This window comes from Rhinopithecus roxellana, chromosome 8 (assembly GCF_007565055.1).
Source record: "Rhinopithecus roxellana isolate Shanxi Qingling chromosome 8, ASM756505v1, whole genome shotgun sequence".
Lineage (NCBI taxonomy): Eukaryota > Metazoa > Chordata > Mammalia > Primates > Cercopithecidae > Rhinopithecus > Rhinopithecus roxellana.
In genome coordinates this window covers 57237405-57251690 of record NC_044556.1, presented here as the reverse complement: position 1 = coordinate 57251690, position 14286 = coordinate 57237405, and the positions used below count along the sequence as shown (strand labels likewise).

The 14286-nt window shown below is 38.1% G+C and overlaps 1 protein-coding gene across 1 annotated transcript; it reads left to right on the top strand.

Annotated features, from left to right (window-relative positions):
- The first annotated feature begins 11239 nt into the window (after window positions 1–11239).
- Window positions 11240–12226, top strand: LOC104668189 (olfactory receptor 10J4-like). Its single transcript, XM_010370841.1, is given in 3 exon segments — window positions 11240–11591; window positions 11644–11841; window positions 11844–12226. Coding segments are annotated over 3 exon segments (933 nt in total).
- Window positions 12227–14286: the final 2060 nt, after the last annotated feature.

Below are 14286 nucleotides of genomic sequence, written 5' to 3'. Positions count from 1 at the left end.
AATGGACTAAATGCTCCAATTAAAAGACACAGACTGGCAAACTGGATAAAGAGTCAAGACCCATCAGTCTGCTGTATTCAGGAGACCCATCTCACATGCAGAGACATACATAGGCTCAAAATAAAGGGATGGAGGAAGATCTACCAAGCAAATGGAGAACAAAAAAAAGCAGGGGTTGCAATCCTAGTCTCTGATAAAACAGACTTTAAACCATCAAAGATCAAAAGAGACAAAGAAGGCCATTACATAATGGTAAAGGGATCAATTCAACAGGAAGAGCTAACTCTCCTAAATATATATGCACCCAATACAGGAGCACCCAGATTCATAAAGCAAGTCCTTAGAGACTTACAAAGAGACTTAGACTCACATACAATAATAATGGGGGACTTCAACACTCCGCTGTCAACATTAGACAGATCAACGAGACAGAAAGTTAACAAGGATATCCAGGAATTGAACTCATCTCTGCACCAAGCGGACCTAATAGACATCTATAGAACTCTCCACCCCAAATCAACAGAATATACATTCTTCTCAGCACCACATCGCACTTATTCCAAAATTGACCACATAATTGGAAGTAAAGCACTCCTCAGCAAATGTAAAAGAACAGAAATTATAACAAACTGTCTCTCAGACCACAGTGCAATCAAACTAGAACTCAGGACTAAGAAACTCAATCAAAACCGCTCAACTACATGGAAACTGAACAACCTGCTCCTGAATGACTACTGGGTACATAACGAAATGAAAGCGGAAATAAAGATGTTCTTTGAAACCAATGAGAACAAAGATACAACATACCAGAATCTCTGGGACACATTTAAAGCAGTGTGTAGAGGGAAATTTATAGCACTAAATGCCCACAAGAGAAAGCAGGAAAGATCTAAAATTGACACTCTAACATCACAATTAAAAGAACTAGAGAGGCAAGAGCAATCACATTCAAAAGCTAGCAGAAGGCAAGAAATAACTAAGATCAGAGCAGAACTGAAGGAGATAGAGACACAAAAAACCCTCCAAAAAATCAATGAATCCAGGAGTTGGTTTTTTGAAAAGATCAACAAAATTGACAGACCGCTAGCAAGGCTAATAAAGAAAAAAAGAGAGAGGAATCAAATAGATGCAATAAAAAATGATAAAGGGGATATCACCACTGACCCCACAGAAATACAAACTACCATCAGAGAATACTATAAACGCCTCTACGCAAATCAACTAGAAAATCTAGAAGAAATGGATAATTTCCTGGACACTTACACTCTCCCAAGGCTAAACCAGGAAGAAGTTGAATCCCTGAATAGACCAATAGCAGGCTCTGAAATTGAGGCAACAATTAATAGCCTACCCACCAAAAAAAGTCCAGGACCAGATGGATTCACAGCTGAATTCTACCAGAGGTACAAGGAGGAGCTGGTACCATTCCTTCTGAAACTATTCCAATCAATAGAAAAAGAGGGAATCCTCCCTAACTCATTTTATGAGGCCAACATCATCCTGATACCAAAGCCTGGCAGAGACACAACAAAAAAAGAGAATTTTAGACCAATATCCCTGATGAACATTGATGCAAAAATCCTCAATAAAATACTGGCAAACCGGATTCAGCAGCACATCAAAAAGCTTATCCACCATGATCAAGTGGGCTTCATCCCTGGGATGCAAGGCTGGTTCAACATTCGCAAATCAATAAACGTAATCCAGCATATAAACAGAACCAAAGACAAGAACCACATGATTGTCTCAATAGATGCAGAAAAGGCTTTTGACAAAATTCAACAGCCCTTCATGCTAAAAACGCTCAATAAATTCGGTATTGATGGAACGTACCTCAAAATAATAAGAGCTATTTATGACAAACCCACAGCTAATATCATACTGAATGGGCAAAAACTGGAAAAATTCCCTTTGAAAACTGGCACAAGACAGGGATGCCCTCTCTCACCACTCCTATTCAACATAGTGTTGGAAGTTCTGGCTAGGGCAATCAGGCAAGAGAAAGAAATCAAGGGTATCCAGTTAGGAAAAGAAGAAGTCAAATTGTCCCTGTTTGCAGATGACATGATTGTATATTTAGAAAACCCCATCGTCTCAGCCCAAAATCTCCTTAAGCTGATAAGCAACTTCAGCAAAGTCTCAGGATACAAAATTAATGTGCAAAAATCACAAGCATTCTTATACACCAGCAACAGACAAGCAGAGAGCCAAATCAGGAATGAACTTCCATTCACAATTGCTTCAAAGAGAATAAAATACCTAGGAATCCAGCTTACAAGGGATGTAAAGGACCTCTTCAAGGAGAACTACAAACCACTGCTCAGTGAAATCAAAGAGGACACAAACAAATGGAAGAACATACCATGCTCATGGATAGGAAGAATCAATATCGTGAAAATGGCCATACTCCCCAAGGTTATTTATAGATTCAATGCCATCCCCATCAAGCTACCAATGAGTTTCTTCACAGAATTGGAAAAAACTGCTTTAAAGTTCATATGGAACCAAAAAAGAGCCCGCATTGCCAAGACAATCCTAAGTCAAAAGGACAAAGCTGGAGGCGTCACGCTACCTGACTTCAAACTATACTACAAGGCTACAGTAACCAAAACAGCATGGTACTGGTACCAAAACAGAGATATAGACCAATGGAACAGAACAGAGTCCTCAGAAATAATACCGCACATCTATAGCCATCTGATCTTTGACAAACCTGAGAGAAACAAGAAATGGGGAAAGAATTCCCTATTTAATAAATGGTGCTGGGAAAATTGGCTAGCCATAAGTAGAAAGCTGAAACTGGATCCTTTCCTTACCCCTTATACGAAGATTAATTCAAGATGGATTAGAGACTTAAATGTTAGACCTAATACCATAAAAACCCTAGAAGAAAATCTAGGTAGTACCATTCAGGACATAGGCATGGGCAAGGACTTCATGTCTAAAACACCAAAAGCAACGGCAGCAAAAGCCATAATTGACAAATGGGATCTAATTAAACTAAAGAGCTTTTGCACAGCAAAAGAAACTACCGTCAGAGTGAACAGGCAACCTACAGAATGGGAGAAAATTTTTGCAACCTACTCATCTGACAAAGGGCTAATATCCAGAATCTACAAAGAACTCAAACAAATATACGAGAAAAAAACAAACAACCCCATCAAAAAGTGGGGAAAGGATATGAACAGACATTTCTCAAAAGAAGATATTCATACAGCCAACAGACACATGAAAAAATGCTCATCATCACTGGCCATCAGAGAAATGCAAATCAAAACCACAATGAGATACCATCTCACACCAGTTAGAATGGCAATCATTAAGAAGTCAGGAAACAACAGGTGTTGGAGAGGATGTGGAGAAATAGGAACACTTTTACACTGTTGGTGGGATTGTAAACTAGTTCAACCATTATGGAAAACAGTATGGCAATTCCTCAAGGATCTAGAACTAGATGTACCATATGACCCAGCCATCCCACTACTGGGTATATACCCAAAGGATTATAAATTAGTCTACTACAAAGACACATGTACACGTATGTTTATTGCGGCACTATTCACAATAGCAAAGACTTGGAATCAACCCAAATGTCCATCTGTGACAGACTGGATTAAGAAAATGTGGCACATATACACCATGGAATACTATGCAGCCATAAAAAAGGATGAGTTTGCGTCCTTTGTAGGGACATGGATGCAGCTGGAAACCATCATTCTTAGCAAACTATCACAAGAAGAGAAAACCAAACACCGCATGTTCTCACTCATAGGTGGGAACTGAACAATGAGATCACTTGGACTCGGGAAGGGGAACATCACACACTGGGGTCTATCATGGGGAGGGGGGAGGGGGGAGGAGGGAGGGACTGCATTGGGGAGTTATACATGATATAAATGATGAATTGATGGGTGCTGACGAGTTGATGGGTGCAGCACACCAACATGGCATAAGTATACATATGTAACAAACCTGCACGTTATGCACATGTACCCTAGAACTTAAAGTATAATAAAAAAAAAAAAAAAAAAAAAAAAAAAAAAAAAAAAGAAGACTGAGATTTCAAATGGAATTAAACTTTTCAATAATTACACTAGAAGCTGGTAAACAATGAAACAATGCCTTCAAAACTGTGATATAAAAATATTTCTAAAAGAGATTAATACATCCAACAACATACAACATATGTGGATACAATAAACATATATTTAGAGAAGTGGATATTTCAAAAAATTTACTTCCCATTTTCTTGTTCTCAGATAGTTATTGAAGAGGTTCTCCATCAAAATGAGGGATCTAGAAAGCAGGGAAACTAACATAGGCGAGGGACAAGAAAATCCTAGCATGTTGGTGAGGAAAAGGTCCAGCACTATAATCCTGTAGCAGTCCTAGAGAACAATCAGATCCAGATTGCAGGAGAGTAAAGAACTTCAGAATGGTGGTATTAGGCCAAAAAGAAAAAAAATAAAATAACTAGAAGCCTAAATAAATAAATAAATATTACCTGGGGAGATTATCTCATGTATTTGACTCTATCTAACTGTATCTATAGAGAAAAGGTTTTATAGTTCTGATGGAGAGTTTGAGGATTGATTCAAGATACTTGAAAACTTAATAACAGAGTTCAGTTACAAAAAATTAGCAAGAAAATAACTGCAAAGGAAGAGATACGCACTTATAGTAAGCTGCACGGTTCAGTTGTAAAAAATATGTTCATATCATAATAATGTATGTACTGAAAATAGATTTAATTTTTACTGAAAGGATGACAGGAGAACTATGTGGGTGTATTTGTGTTCATGTGCACAGAGATGGTGTTGTAAATGAGCTAGGAAGTCGAGAGATAATGCCTAACATTTAGAAATCAAGAAATATCATTATGTGCATATTTTATACAATATAGCAAAAATATAAAGATGTATAACATAAGAAACAGGTAAAAGAACTGAAAGTGGCTGCCTCCAAAAATCAAGAATTATTTGTGGATAATAACTAACTTTTAAAATAATGTAGTGCTATTTCACATCTTAATTCTATATTTGGATTATTTAGCAAAAATAAAATTAAACCCTAAAAATTAAGGATGACTGCTGGAGAAGTAGAAATGGTGGATATCTAACTGCATAGTGGGCATAGTGAACAATGGAAACAAATTTTTAAAAACAATTAACCAAAAGGCTGGCTAAGAAACAAGTAGAATTAGGAAAACATAGTAAATAAAAAATATAAAACATGATGTAAGTAATATTCAAAAATTTATTTAATTACAATAAATGTGAATGGATTAAGCTAGTTCATGGAAACACAGAGGCTCTCAGACTGAATTTTTATAATCTGCCACTTTAATTTTTTTTAATGTATATTAAAATGACAAAAAGTTGGAAAATAAAGAGGCTGAAAATGGTATTCAAGCAAATGAAAACAAAAATAAAATTGATATAATATTGCTCATAACAAACAAAATATAATTTAAAGTGAAAACGACTAAGGAACTTATGATGTTGATAAAATAATTCACCAGGAAGATATTCCATTTATGAATGTATAAGCTCCTAACAACTTAGTTTCAAAATGTACTATGCAAAAACTGATAAAACTACTAGGATAAACTGACAAACACACAATCATAGCTGGAGATAACACATTTTTTTTCTGAAACTAACAAAACATTCAATGGTTCAGTAGGACTTAAAAGAGTTGTAGCAATAATTAACAAACCTAATCTAAAGCTCAAACCTTCACAAAAAGAATGTTCACTCTTTTGATCCCAAAGGATGTCTCAATATTGATATTATATAAATATTTTTTTCATGGCCCACAAAGCAATAAAATAAGAAATCAATCAAAAAAGAGGTAGCCAAACTCCTCCATTAACCTCCTTCATCATACATTAACTACATCATAGATAGTTAATAAACACATACATAGCATTTATTGTATGTTAGCCATTATTCTAAGCACTTTGAAATATTTACTCATTCAGTCTTTAATATTGCTTGAGGTAGGTACTATTATTCCTCTCAATATGCAATAAAATTGAAGCACAGAGAGATTGAGCAATATGTCCAAGGTTATGTAGTTAGTGAGTGTCAGAGAGAGACACAAGTGCTCTTGACTCCTGTATTAAGCTTATTCTCTTAACATAAATATCTAAATAAACTATGAGGTAAAGAAGAAACAAAAATAAAATTTTTAAATATATACTACTACGACTTCACAAAAAGACTGCAAAACTAATGACGTACATGCAAAGTAGTTCTCAGAACTGCTTTATATATGTACTGGAAAATAATAAATGAATATTTAAATTCGAAAAGTTTCAAAAAGAGTAGCAAATCTAGAGAAGGTAAAATCAAATAATTATGATGAATTTAAATGCAAAAATAAAGAAAACTAAAACCATAGAAATTTTATTTTTTAAGTTTGGCTAGCTGAAGAGATTAATTAGAAATGAAACCCCTGACAACCATGATCAACAAAAATCAAAGAGACACAAGAAACAATATAAAGTAGGATACGAGGACAGACACAGAGGAACAAAATACTTATAAAAGCACATTTTGAACAACTATATACGAATTTATTTTTAAAAGGTATATAAAAAGGGCAGATTTGGAGAAAAGGATATATTACCATAATTAGACAAGAAATAGAAAATGTACTAGAATAAAAACCCCATAAAAAAGGAAATGCTAGTAGTGAAAAACCTACTCTTTCCAAAAACGAAGACACCAAAAACAACATCATGCTCAGAGGATAGAAAGGTGTGAGATTTAGCCAGCATTTAAAGAGGCTGCTAATTGCAAACCTTTCATACCAAAAATAGCCAAGTAGGAAAAGATAATTATTGGCCAATAATGGATAGGTGAAAAATAGTAAACTGAATTCAGCAGTACATAAAAAGATCAAGCAAGGGTTTCCTTTAAAATGTATGAATGAGCCAATATTTTAAAAATCTATAAATGTAATTCATCTCTATCAACTTAAAGAATAAAAAACATACGATTATGTCAATGAATGCAGAAAAGAAACTAGTTGAAAATTTAACAGACCATTTATGATAAACTTGCAAACAAATCAAGAATAGAAGGGAACTTCCTTATATCTGCCAGAGATCTATAGCAAGCATCATGTTTACTGGTTAATAAAACATGAAAAGCATTTAAAGTCTGAAAAAAGACAAAAAAGTATCTGTAACTGTTAGTATTGAATATTATATTCATAACCAAATGCAATGTGAAGAGAAATAAATAAGAGAGATAAAAATCAGAACAGAAAAGACAAAGTTGTCAAAATGTGCAGATGATGTAGTTGTCAATATATTTTTCTCCTTTGTCAGAAAAAAGCCTACATTCATCCTAGATTTTCTTAGCCTTTTTCCTCTAAACCCATCTTTCTTCAGATAAACACACAATAAAACTTATATTTTAGTCACTTTCCTGTTCATAATTTTAGTATTGGGGTTTCCTTTTCTTTCTCATAGGTTTCAATTCCATTCTATTTCTAATTTCAAAGAGCTACATATTTAAATAGCTACCAGGAGAACTATAAAGAAGAGACATTGACAAAAAAAGGCCCAACATTAACTGATTATTTCAAGGTCTTGATAGGACTTGCTGCCCAACTTTAAGCCTTCCTTAACTGCTCCCTGAAGGATTTCAAACAGTCCTAATGAAGTTACGCATTCTCAAGCAATCATAAATATGCCGTAAATTCATCTCTTGCCTGTGGGACTTTGGATCTTAATGGCTTATGAGCTCAAGTATTTCCAGTTTCTGTTGGGTAAATGTTTGAGGGCCTTAAGAGAGATTATGTGGAATTGAACTGAACGCCTGGCAACTCTTCCATGCTTGTCAGTCTCTCACAGCTTACTTGGCTTGTCAAAGACACCACAATAAACTGCTTTCAAATATTTATTTCTCAGTATGCTGGTACTCAGAAAGGAAATCCTTTCCATTTTTTGAGTCTCTAAGAGAAAGGTACAAACTGAGCACCAGAACTAGGAATTACTGAAGAGCCCAAGTCTTAGGGTATCCTGGGGGATTTGATATCCAATTCTCTTCCAGCCTTCAGAAAGGCCCATCTTGGGCTCACCTTCTAAAAGAAAAGCAAGGATGGGTCAGTTGATCGTCTAAGTGCTGGAGAGAGAAAGAGGGGGTTACAGGAATTACTTCAGTAAAGGTCTTCCTTCTGATCTTCCTCAAGGAGAAGGTGCTCAGCTTTTTGTGGGTAACACACAGGGGTGGCCAGGTACTGCAAAGCAGGCAAAACTGGCTTACACTACAGGTAGAGTGTTCCCAGTTTCTGCTGTATTCCATGTTCCTAGCATGCAAGAGACATTCTATGAGTATTTGCTGAAGAAATCAGTAAATGACTGAGTCATGGTTCCCACAACATTCAAATTGAAGAGGCCTCAGAGTTGGTCCTTCAGCAGTTAGGGCGTAGAGACCCTGGAGTGTGAGTGATTTGTCTCACGAAGCTGCATCCTTAAACACGATTGGTTCTGAGGCCCTCCTCATAATGCAATCATAAGGCATGAGGTCCTCTTCAACCACGGAGCAGTGCAGGATCTTATGCTGATGCAAATACTTCATTCCTGTGGGAAAAACCAAGACAGTCTAGTACTAGCTGTATGATTGTTGATGAGCCACTTTTATAATGAGATCCCCAGACATCAGAGTGTTTGATTGTGCTATTGCTGCCTTGCAGACAGTCATTGTGGTTTTGGGGAGAGGGATTCCAGGGTCATGGGAGAATGGTCCTCTTGGGCAACCAGCAATTCAGACTTAAAGGGACAGGGCAATGGAGAGGTGCAGGAGAGCCTGGTGCTGCTTTCTGTATGTTTGTTACTCCCAGATCTGACTGATCAGGGAGATAAATTAACTGAAACATTCTGGTCGGTTCTGTTTTACTTCTAGTCCTCCATTTCAGAAAATTCTCTGTGTGCTGTGTCTGCCACAGTACAATAGGAGTCCTGGAAATTCTGGTTTCAAGCCTCACTCTCCTGAATCCTGAATAAGCCTCTGTCCTGCCCAGTGATATGTAAGTCACATTTCAGGACTTGATAATGCAGGGATTCTTGTTCTGTATCTAAATGTGACCTCATGGCCCTCATCTCATAACCTCATGACCCTCATCACTCTCTTTTATCTCCTGAGATAATTATCAAGTGGAAAAAATGAATATACAGCTGTGTCACAAAACTTAGGAATCAAAAAGCATAAATAGTGAAAAAAAATCACCCAGAAAGGATAATCTGGGTATCAGTCTTAAGAAATCTGGGCAATTTCCAAAGCCTAAATGCCTCACCCAGTGTATTCCCATTGAAATGCTGTCCAGTCTCTGCAGCCCTCAACAAACCATCTCCATCCCAGATTGTGCCACTCAGCTCTTCTTCATAACAGTCTCTGAGATAGATATTAGCATAGTCTTCATCTTACAAGTGAAGAAATTGAGGCCTAGAGAGGTGAGAACTGTTTCCAAGGTCATATATGAGCAAGTGGGGCTTGAGTTTGATCACAGAGGTATTTAATCCAGACTACCCTGCCCCCAATGCCCACACATTTCAAAATCTAGAATTGGAAGAGAAGTGAGTATGGAAAGTAAAGACCGGACCTTCCAACAGGGATTGAAGAAATTAATAACAACAACCATCCATGAACATGAAGAAAAGAAAGAGAGGAAAAAAAATAAGCTCTGTGTGTGTGTGTGTGGGTGTATGCCTGGGTGGCCAAGCATATAAGTAGAATCGAGAGTTATGGGGAGTGGGGATGGGAAGGACGGAGGAAGGGAGAAAAGCAGAAATTTAATGTAGTATTTGCCTGTTATGTATCAGGAATTGCACTTGGCAATTTACATACAGTAATTCATATGATCTCCATAGCAACACTATGAAGTAGATATTATTATTCTATTTTATAGATGAGCAAATGGAGACAAATGAAATGAGCAAAGAAAATCAGGCTTCCCTCCATTTACACTGGGGTTAAAGCCAGAGATTACTGTGAACTTAAATATTTTGTTGTTTCTATTGCTGTTGTCTTATAGTTACTAGTATTTTAAATCTGTAAAAAACCTTCCAAGACTTTATTGTGTTTAGAGACTAAAAAACAGAAGCAGAAACTACCCTTCACACAGAACGTGGAGACTTCGGTATTAAACACATGATATTTGGGACTACTGGAAGAAAGCAAGACTGAAAAGAGGAGTGGCTACACACCACAGAATGTTCTAGGTCAGCACACTGGACTATCCACACGGGAGAAAAGGGGTGTCTCCTCTCACTTCCTTATTCCAGACATCCGCCACTGTGAATTTTAACCTTGAGAGAAGGCAATGCTTTCTACCTTGACTTACCAAATGGAAGCCCTTCTGAACACAGATGGAGCAGGTCTTGAGGAGAGGAACTCCAGAGTCCTGGGACACAGGAGGATGGTCCTCTCTTGACTTCCCAGGAGTGTGCCTCACACAGCCATCTGCTCTTGGCTTGAATGCATTCACTCTTTAGGTACGTCCCTTTGCACTGGCCTTCGACAAGCAATGTGCCATTGCTTATTTAAACCAGGTAAGTCTGAGTAGAGTTTCAGGCCTGGGCACACGTATTCAGTGCTTTCTCTGGTCTACATCTACTTCTAGCTAAACCAGTTAGGGATTTCCAATACATACAGTCTCTGACTTTATAATAGTGTGAGAGTGATATGCATACAGAAGAATTTATACTTCATGTACCTATACAACCATTTGGTTTTTCACTTTCAGTACAATATTCAAAAACTACCTATGATATTCAACACTTCATCATAAAATAGACTTTATTTTAGGTGATTTGCCCAGTTGTAGGCTAATGCAAGCGTTCTGAGTACTTTTAAGTTTAGCTAGGGCAAGCTATGATGTTCAGTCAGGTGCATTAAATGCATTTTTAACATGGTATTTTCAACGCATGATGGGTTTGTCAGGATGTAGCCTCATCATACATTGAAGGGCATCTGTACTCAGTTTTCATAATTGCTTCCTGTCAACATACATATACTACATCTGTCCCCAAGTCTCAGGGCCCAGAGAACCTTTATGGGTCTTTCAGCACTTGCCCGTGTCTGAATGTTGAGAGCATCTGAAACCCAGAGCTACACCCCATTTCTGTGCCTGCATGTGGCTGATGATCATCCTGGACCAGCCCAGTGTTTCCAGCCTGGATGCTCAACATTCCCACTTCATCTCTTTCAGACTCAGATTCTCCTCAATGCCAAGGCCCAATTTCATGGCTGTGACAGAGTTTACATTTGAGGGTTTCTCCATTTTTGAGTGGCATCACAGATACATCCTCTTTGTGGTCTTTTTGGTCTTGTACCTTTTGACCCTTGCCAGCAATGCTATCATCTTGACAGTTATCCGCCTTAACCATCAATTTCACACACCCATGTATTTCTTCCTGAGTATGCTGTCTATTTCTGAGACCTGTTATACTGTGGCCATCATCCCCCAAATGCTGTCCAGTGTCCTCAGTCCTCAACAAACCATCTCCATCCCAGGCTGTGCCACTCAGTTCTTTTTCTATCTCACTTTTGGTGTCAATAACTGTTTCCTGCTCATGGTCATGGCGTATGATCACTATGTGGTCATCTGTAAGCCGCTTCCTGCTCATGTTCATGGGGTATGATCACTATGTGGTCATCTGTAAGCCCCTATGGTATTCGGTCATCATGGGCAAAAAGGCTTGTATACAACTGGCAAGTGGATCCTGGAGCATTGGCCTGAGTACAGCTATCATTCAGGTGTCTTCTGTGTTCAGCCTTCCCTTCTGTGATGCTAATCTCATCTCCCACTTCTTTTGTGATATCGGTCCATAATGAAGTTCGCCTGTGCAGACACTACTATCAAGGAATTTATTACTTTGCTCATCAGTCTCCGTGCCCTTGTTCTGCCCATGGTCTTGATCTTAGTCTCCTATGTCCTAACTGTCACCACCATCCTCAAGATTGTATCAGCTGAGGGCCGGAGAAAGGCCTTTGCTACTTGTGCCTCACACCTCACAGTGGTCATTGTCCACTATGACTGTACCTCTTTCATCTACTTAAAACCCAAATCCCAAAATTCCCTGCAGGACAGACTTATCTCTGTGACATACACTGTTTTTACTCCTCTGCTGAACGCTGTTGTATACAGCCTGAGGAACAAAGAGGTCAAGGATGCCTTGCTCAGAGCTTTGGGCAGAAAGCCTCTCTCTTAGGTGCTGGTCAGTTCAATAACAGTCAAAGAAAAAGAGTTTGATGAGGTGTCACAGTGAGAACAATCAGATGAGAGACAGTATGAGAGCACCAGGTGGCTGATCTAGGCAGCATCTAGGAATCTATTCCTCTCATAGATTGAAACAAGGAAGAAAAATATTAATGAAAAAAGAAATAGATGGATTTACCAAGTCAGATATATGGGTTTACCAAGCATGATGAAAATCAAATAAGATAAAGGATATCCATGCACTGCACTATAATGTTAGATGTTATTCTTGTTACTCTTGGCATAAGGTATTGTAAACCAGTAGGGAGAATAGGAAGAATATATACTATCATATCATAGAAGTTTATGTAAGATGGACTTGACTTCATGAATGACACAAAGGGTACAAAAGGCCACCATCCCCTCTTGTCTGAGGATGGGACCAATTCTAGGGCACAATTCTAGATCCCTCCATTAGATCAGGCTGAAGTTATGCTCCAGCTGAGACCGTGTTCTTGCATAGTGATTCTCCTTCCCCATACTGCTTCTCTCATTCCCTTTCCTCTGAGGGCACTCCTTAGTCAATCACTGTAACCAAGACCTTATTTCAGGCTCTGCTTCTGTGGAAACTGACCTAAGCAAGGTGGTACCTATGTCTACGGGGCAATTACTCAGACACTGCAAGTACTCTTTTTGCATCTGTTGCACTTAGAGCAGTGCCTGGTGCATAGTAGATGTTAGGTATTTATTAAAAGGAAGAAAGAAGGAAGGAAAGAAAAAGGAAAGAAGATTGCTGTGAGCAGCTAAAATACAATTAAAAGGTAGCTCTTCTCCCTTGTTTTCCTTTTATTATTTTAACACTTTCAGGCTGTTTGCCCCTCTTTGTGACATCTCCTTTTGGTACATTTATTGAATGTATCCTAGATAGTAGCCATTATTTTAAGTATGTTATTCATTTAATCTTCACTATAAATCTGTGACATAGATATTTTATTATTCTTTTTTATGGATGAGCACACTGAGACCTCAAATAAGTTAATTCCTCAAGGCAGAATCAGGATTTAAACACATGCAGCCCAGCCCTGAAGTCTGTAGTTGCATTGTAAGCTCATGATGTTCATTTTAACCAGCTTTTTCCTCTATAATAACTAAATTATACTACTCCATACTCCTAGGAAAAGGAGAGCCTCCACCCCATTCCAAATTGTGGATTTACACATATCTCGGATCCCATTCATGACATCTTTGGACTTTGCAATCAGTCTGGAAGTTCAGAAATAGTGTATTATAATACACTCCATTTCCTAAAATAGCTTGGTGCATCCCTTTTTCACTCAGCACAACCCCAAAGAGGAAAATAGGAAAGGAAGTTTAAAGTGGGCCAAGAACTGTTATTGTTTACCCTGAACCCCCGCTCTAAGAACCAATGACCTTGAGTAGGAGATACTAAAACAGTACGATATTTTAGGTAGAGCACAGGTTTGAATGGAGAGGCATACATTCCCAATCATAGATCTGCCATTACAAGCGTGTGTCCTGTTATGATACTTAACCTCCCTGGTTTTTGTTTCCTATCTGCACGGTAAGGCTGACAATATCACCTCCCAGGGTTGCTGTGAGAAGTCAACAATGTTATGGACCTCTACATGGGAAGCTATCAGTGCCTTCTCCACCACCACTCTCCACAGACATTGCTCCTGGGTCACTCTGAGGTCAACATCAAGTCACTCTTGATGTGGACACAGAGCCCTAGCTTTAACAATAGGATTCTCATTTGTTCTTTGTCAATAGAATTCCCTTTTACCTAGGAGGTCTTGACTTTGTAACTGGACTTCTCTTATAGTCCCTGATCCTGTGTTCCGGTAAAAGGAAACTAACTATTCTCCCAGTGTCTTCCAAGTATTGCTTCCTGGATATACCCAGGACCTTATTTCAGGCTCTGCTTATGTGGAACTAGACCTAAGCAAAGTGGTATCTATGTCTATGGGGAATCACTCAGACTTCACTCTAAGTGTTCTTTTTGTGGTTAATAAACCACTAAGAGCACCTGTCTGCATTTCTCCTCCAGATTCC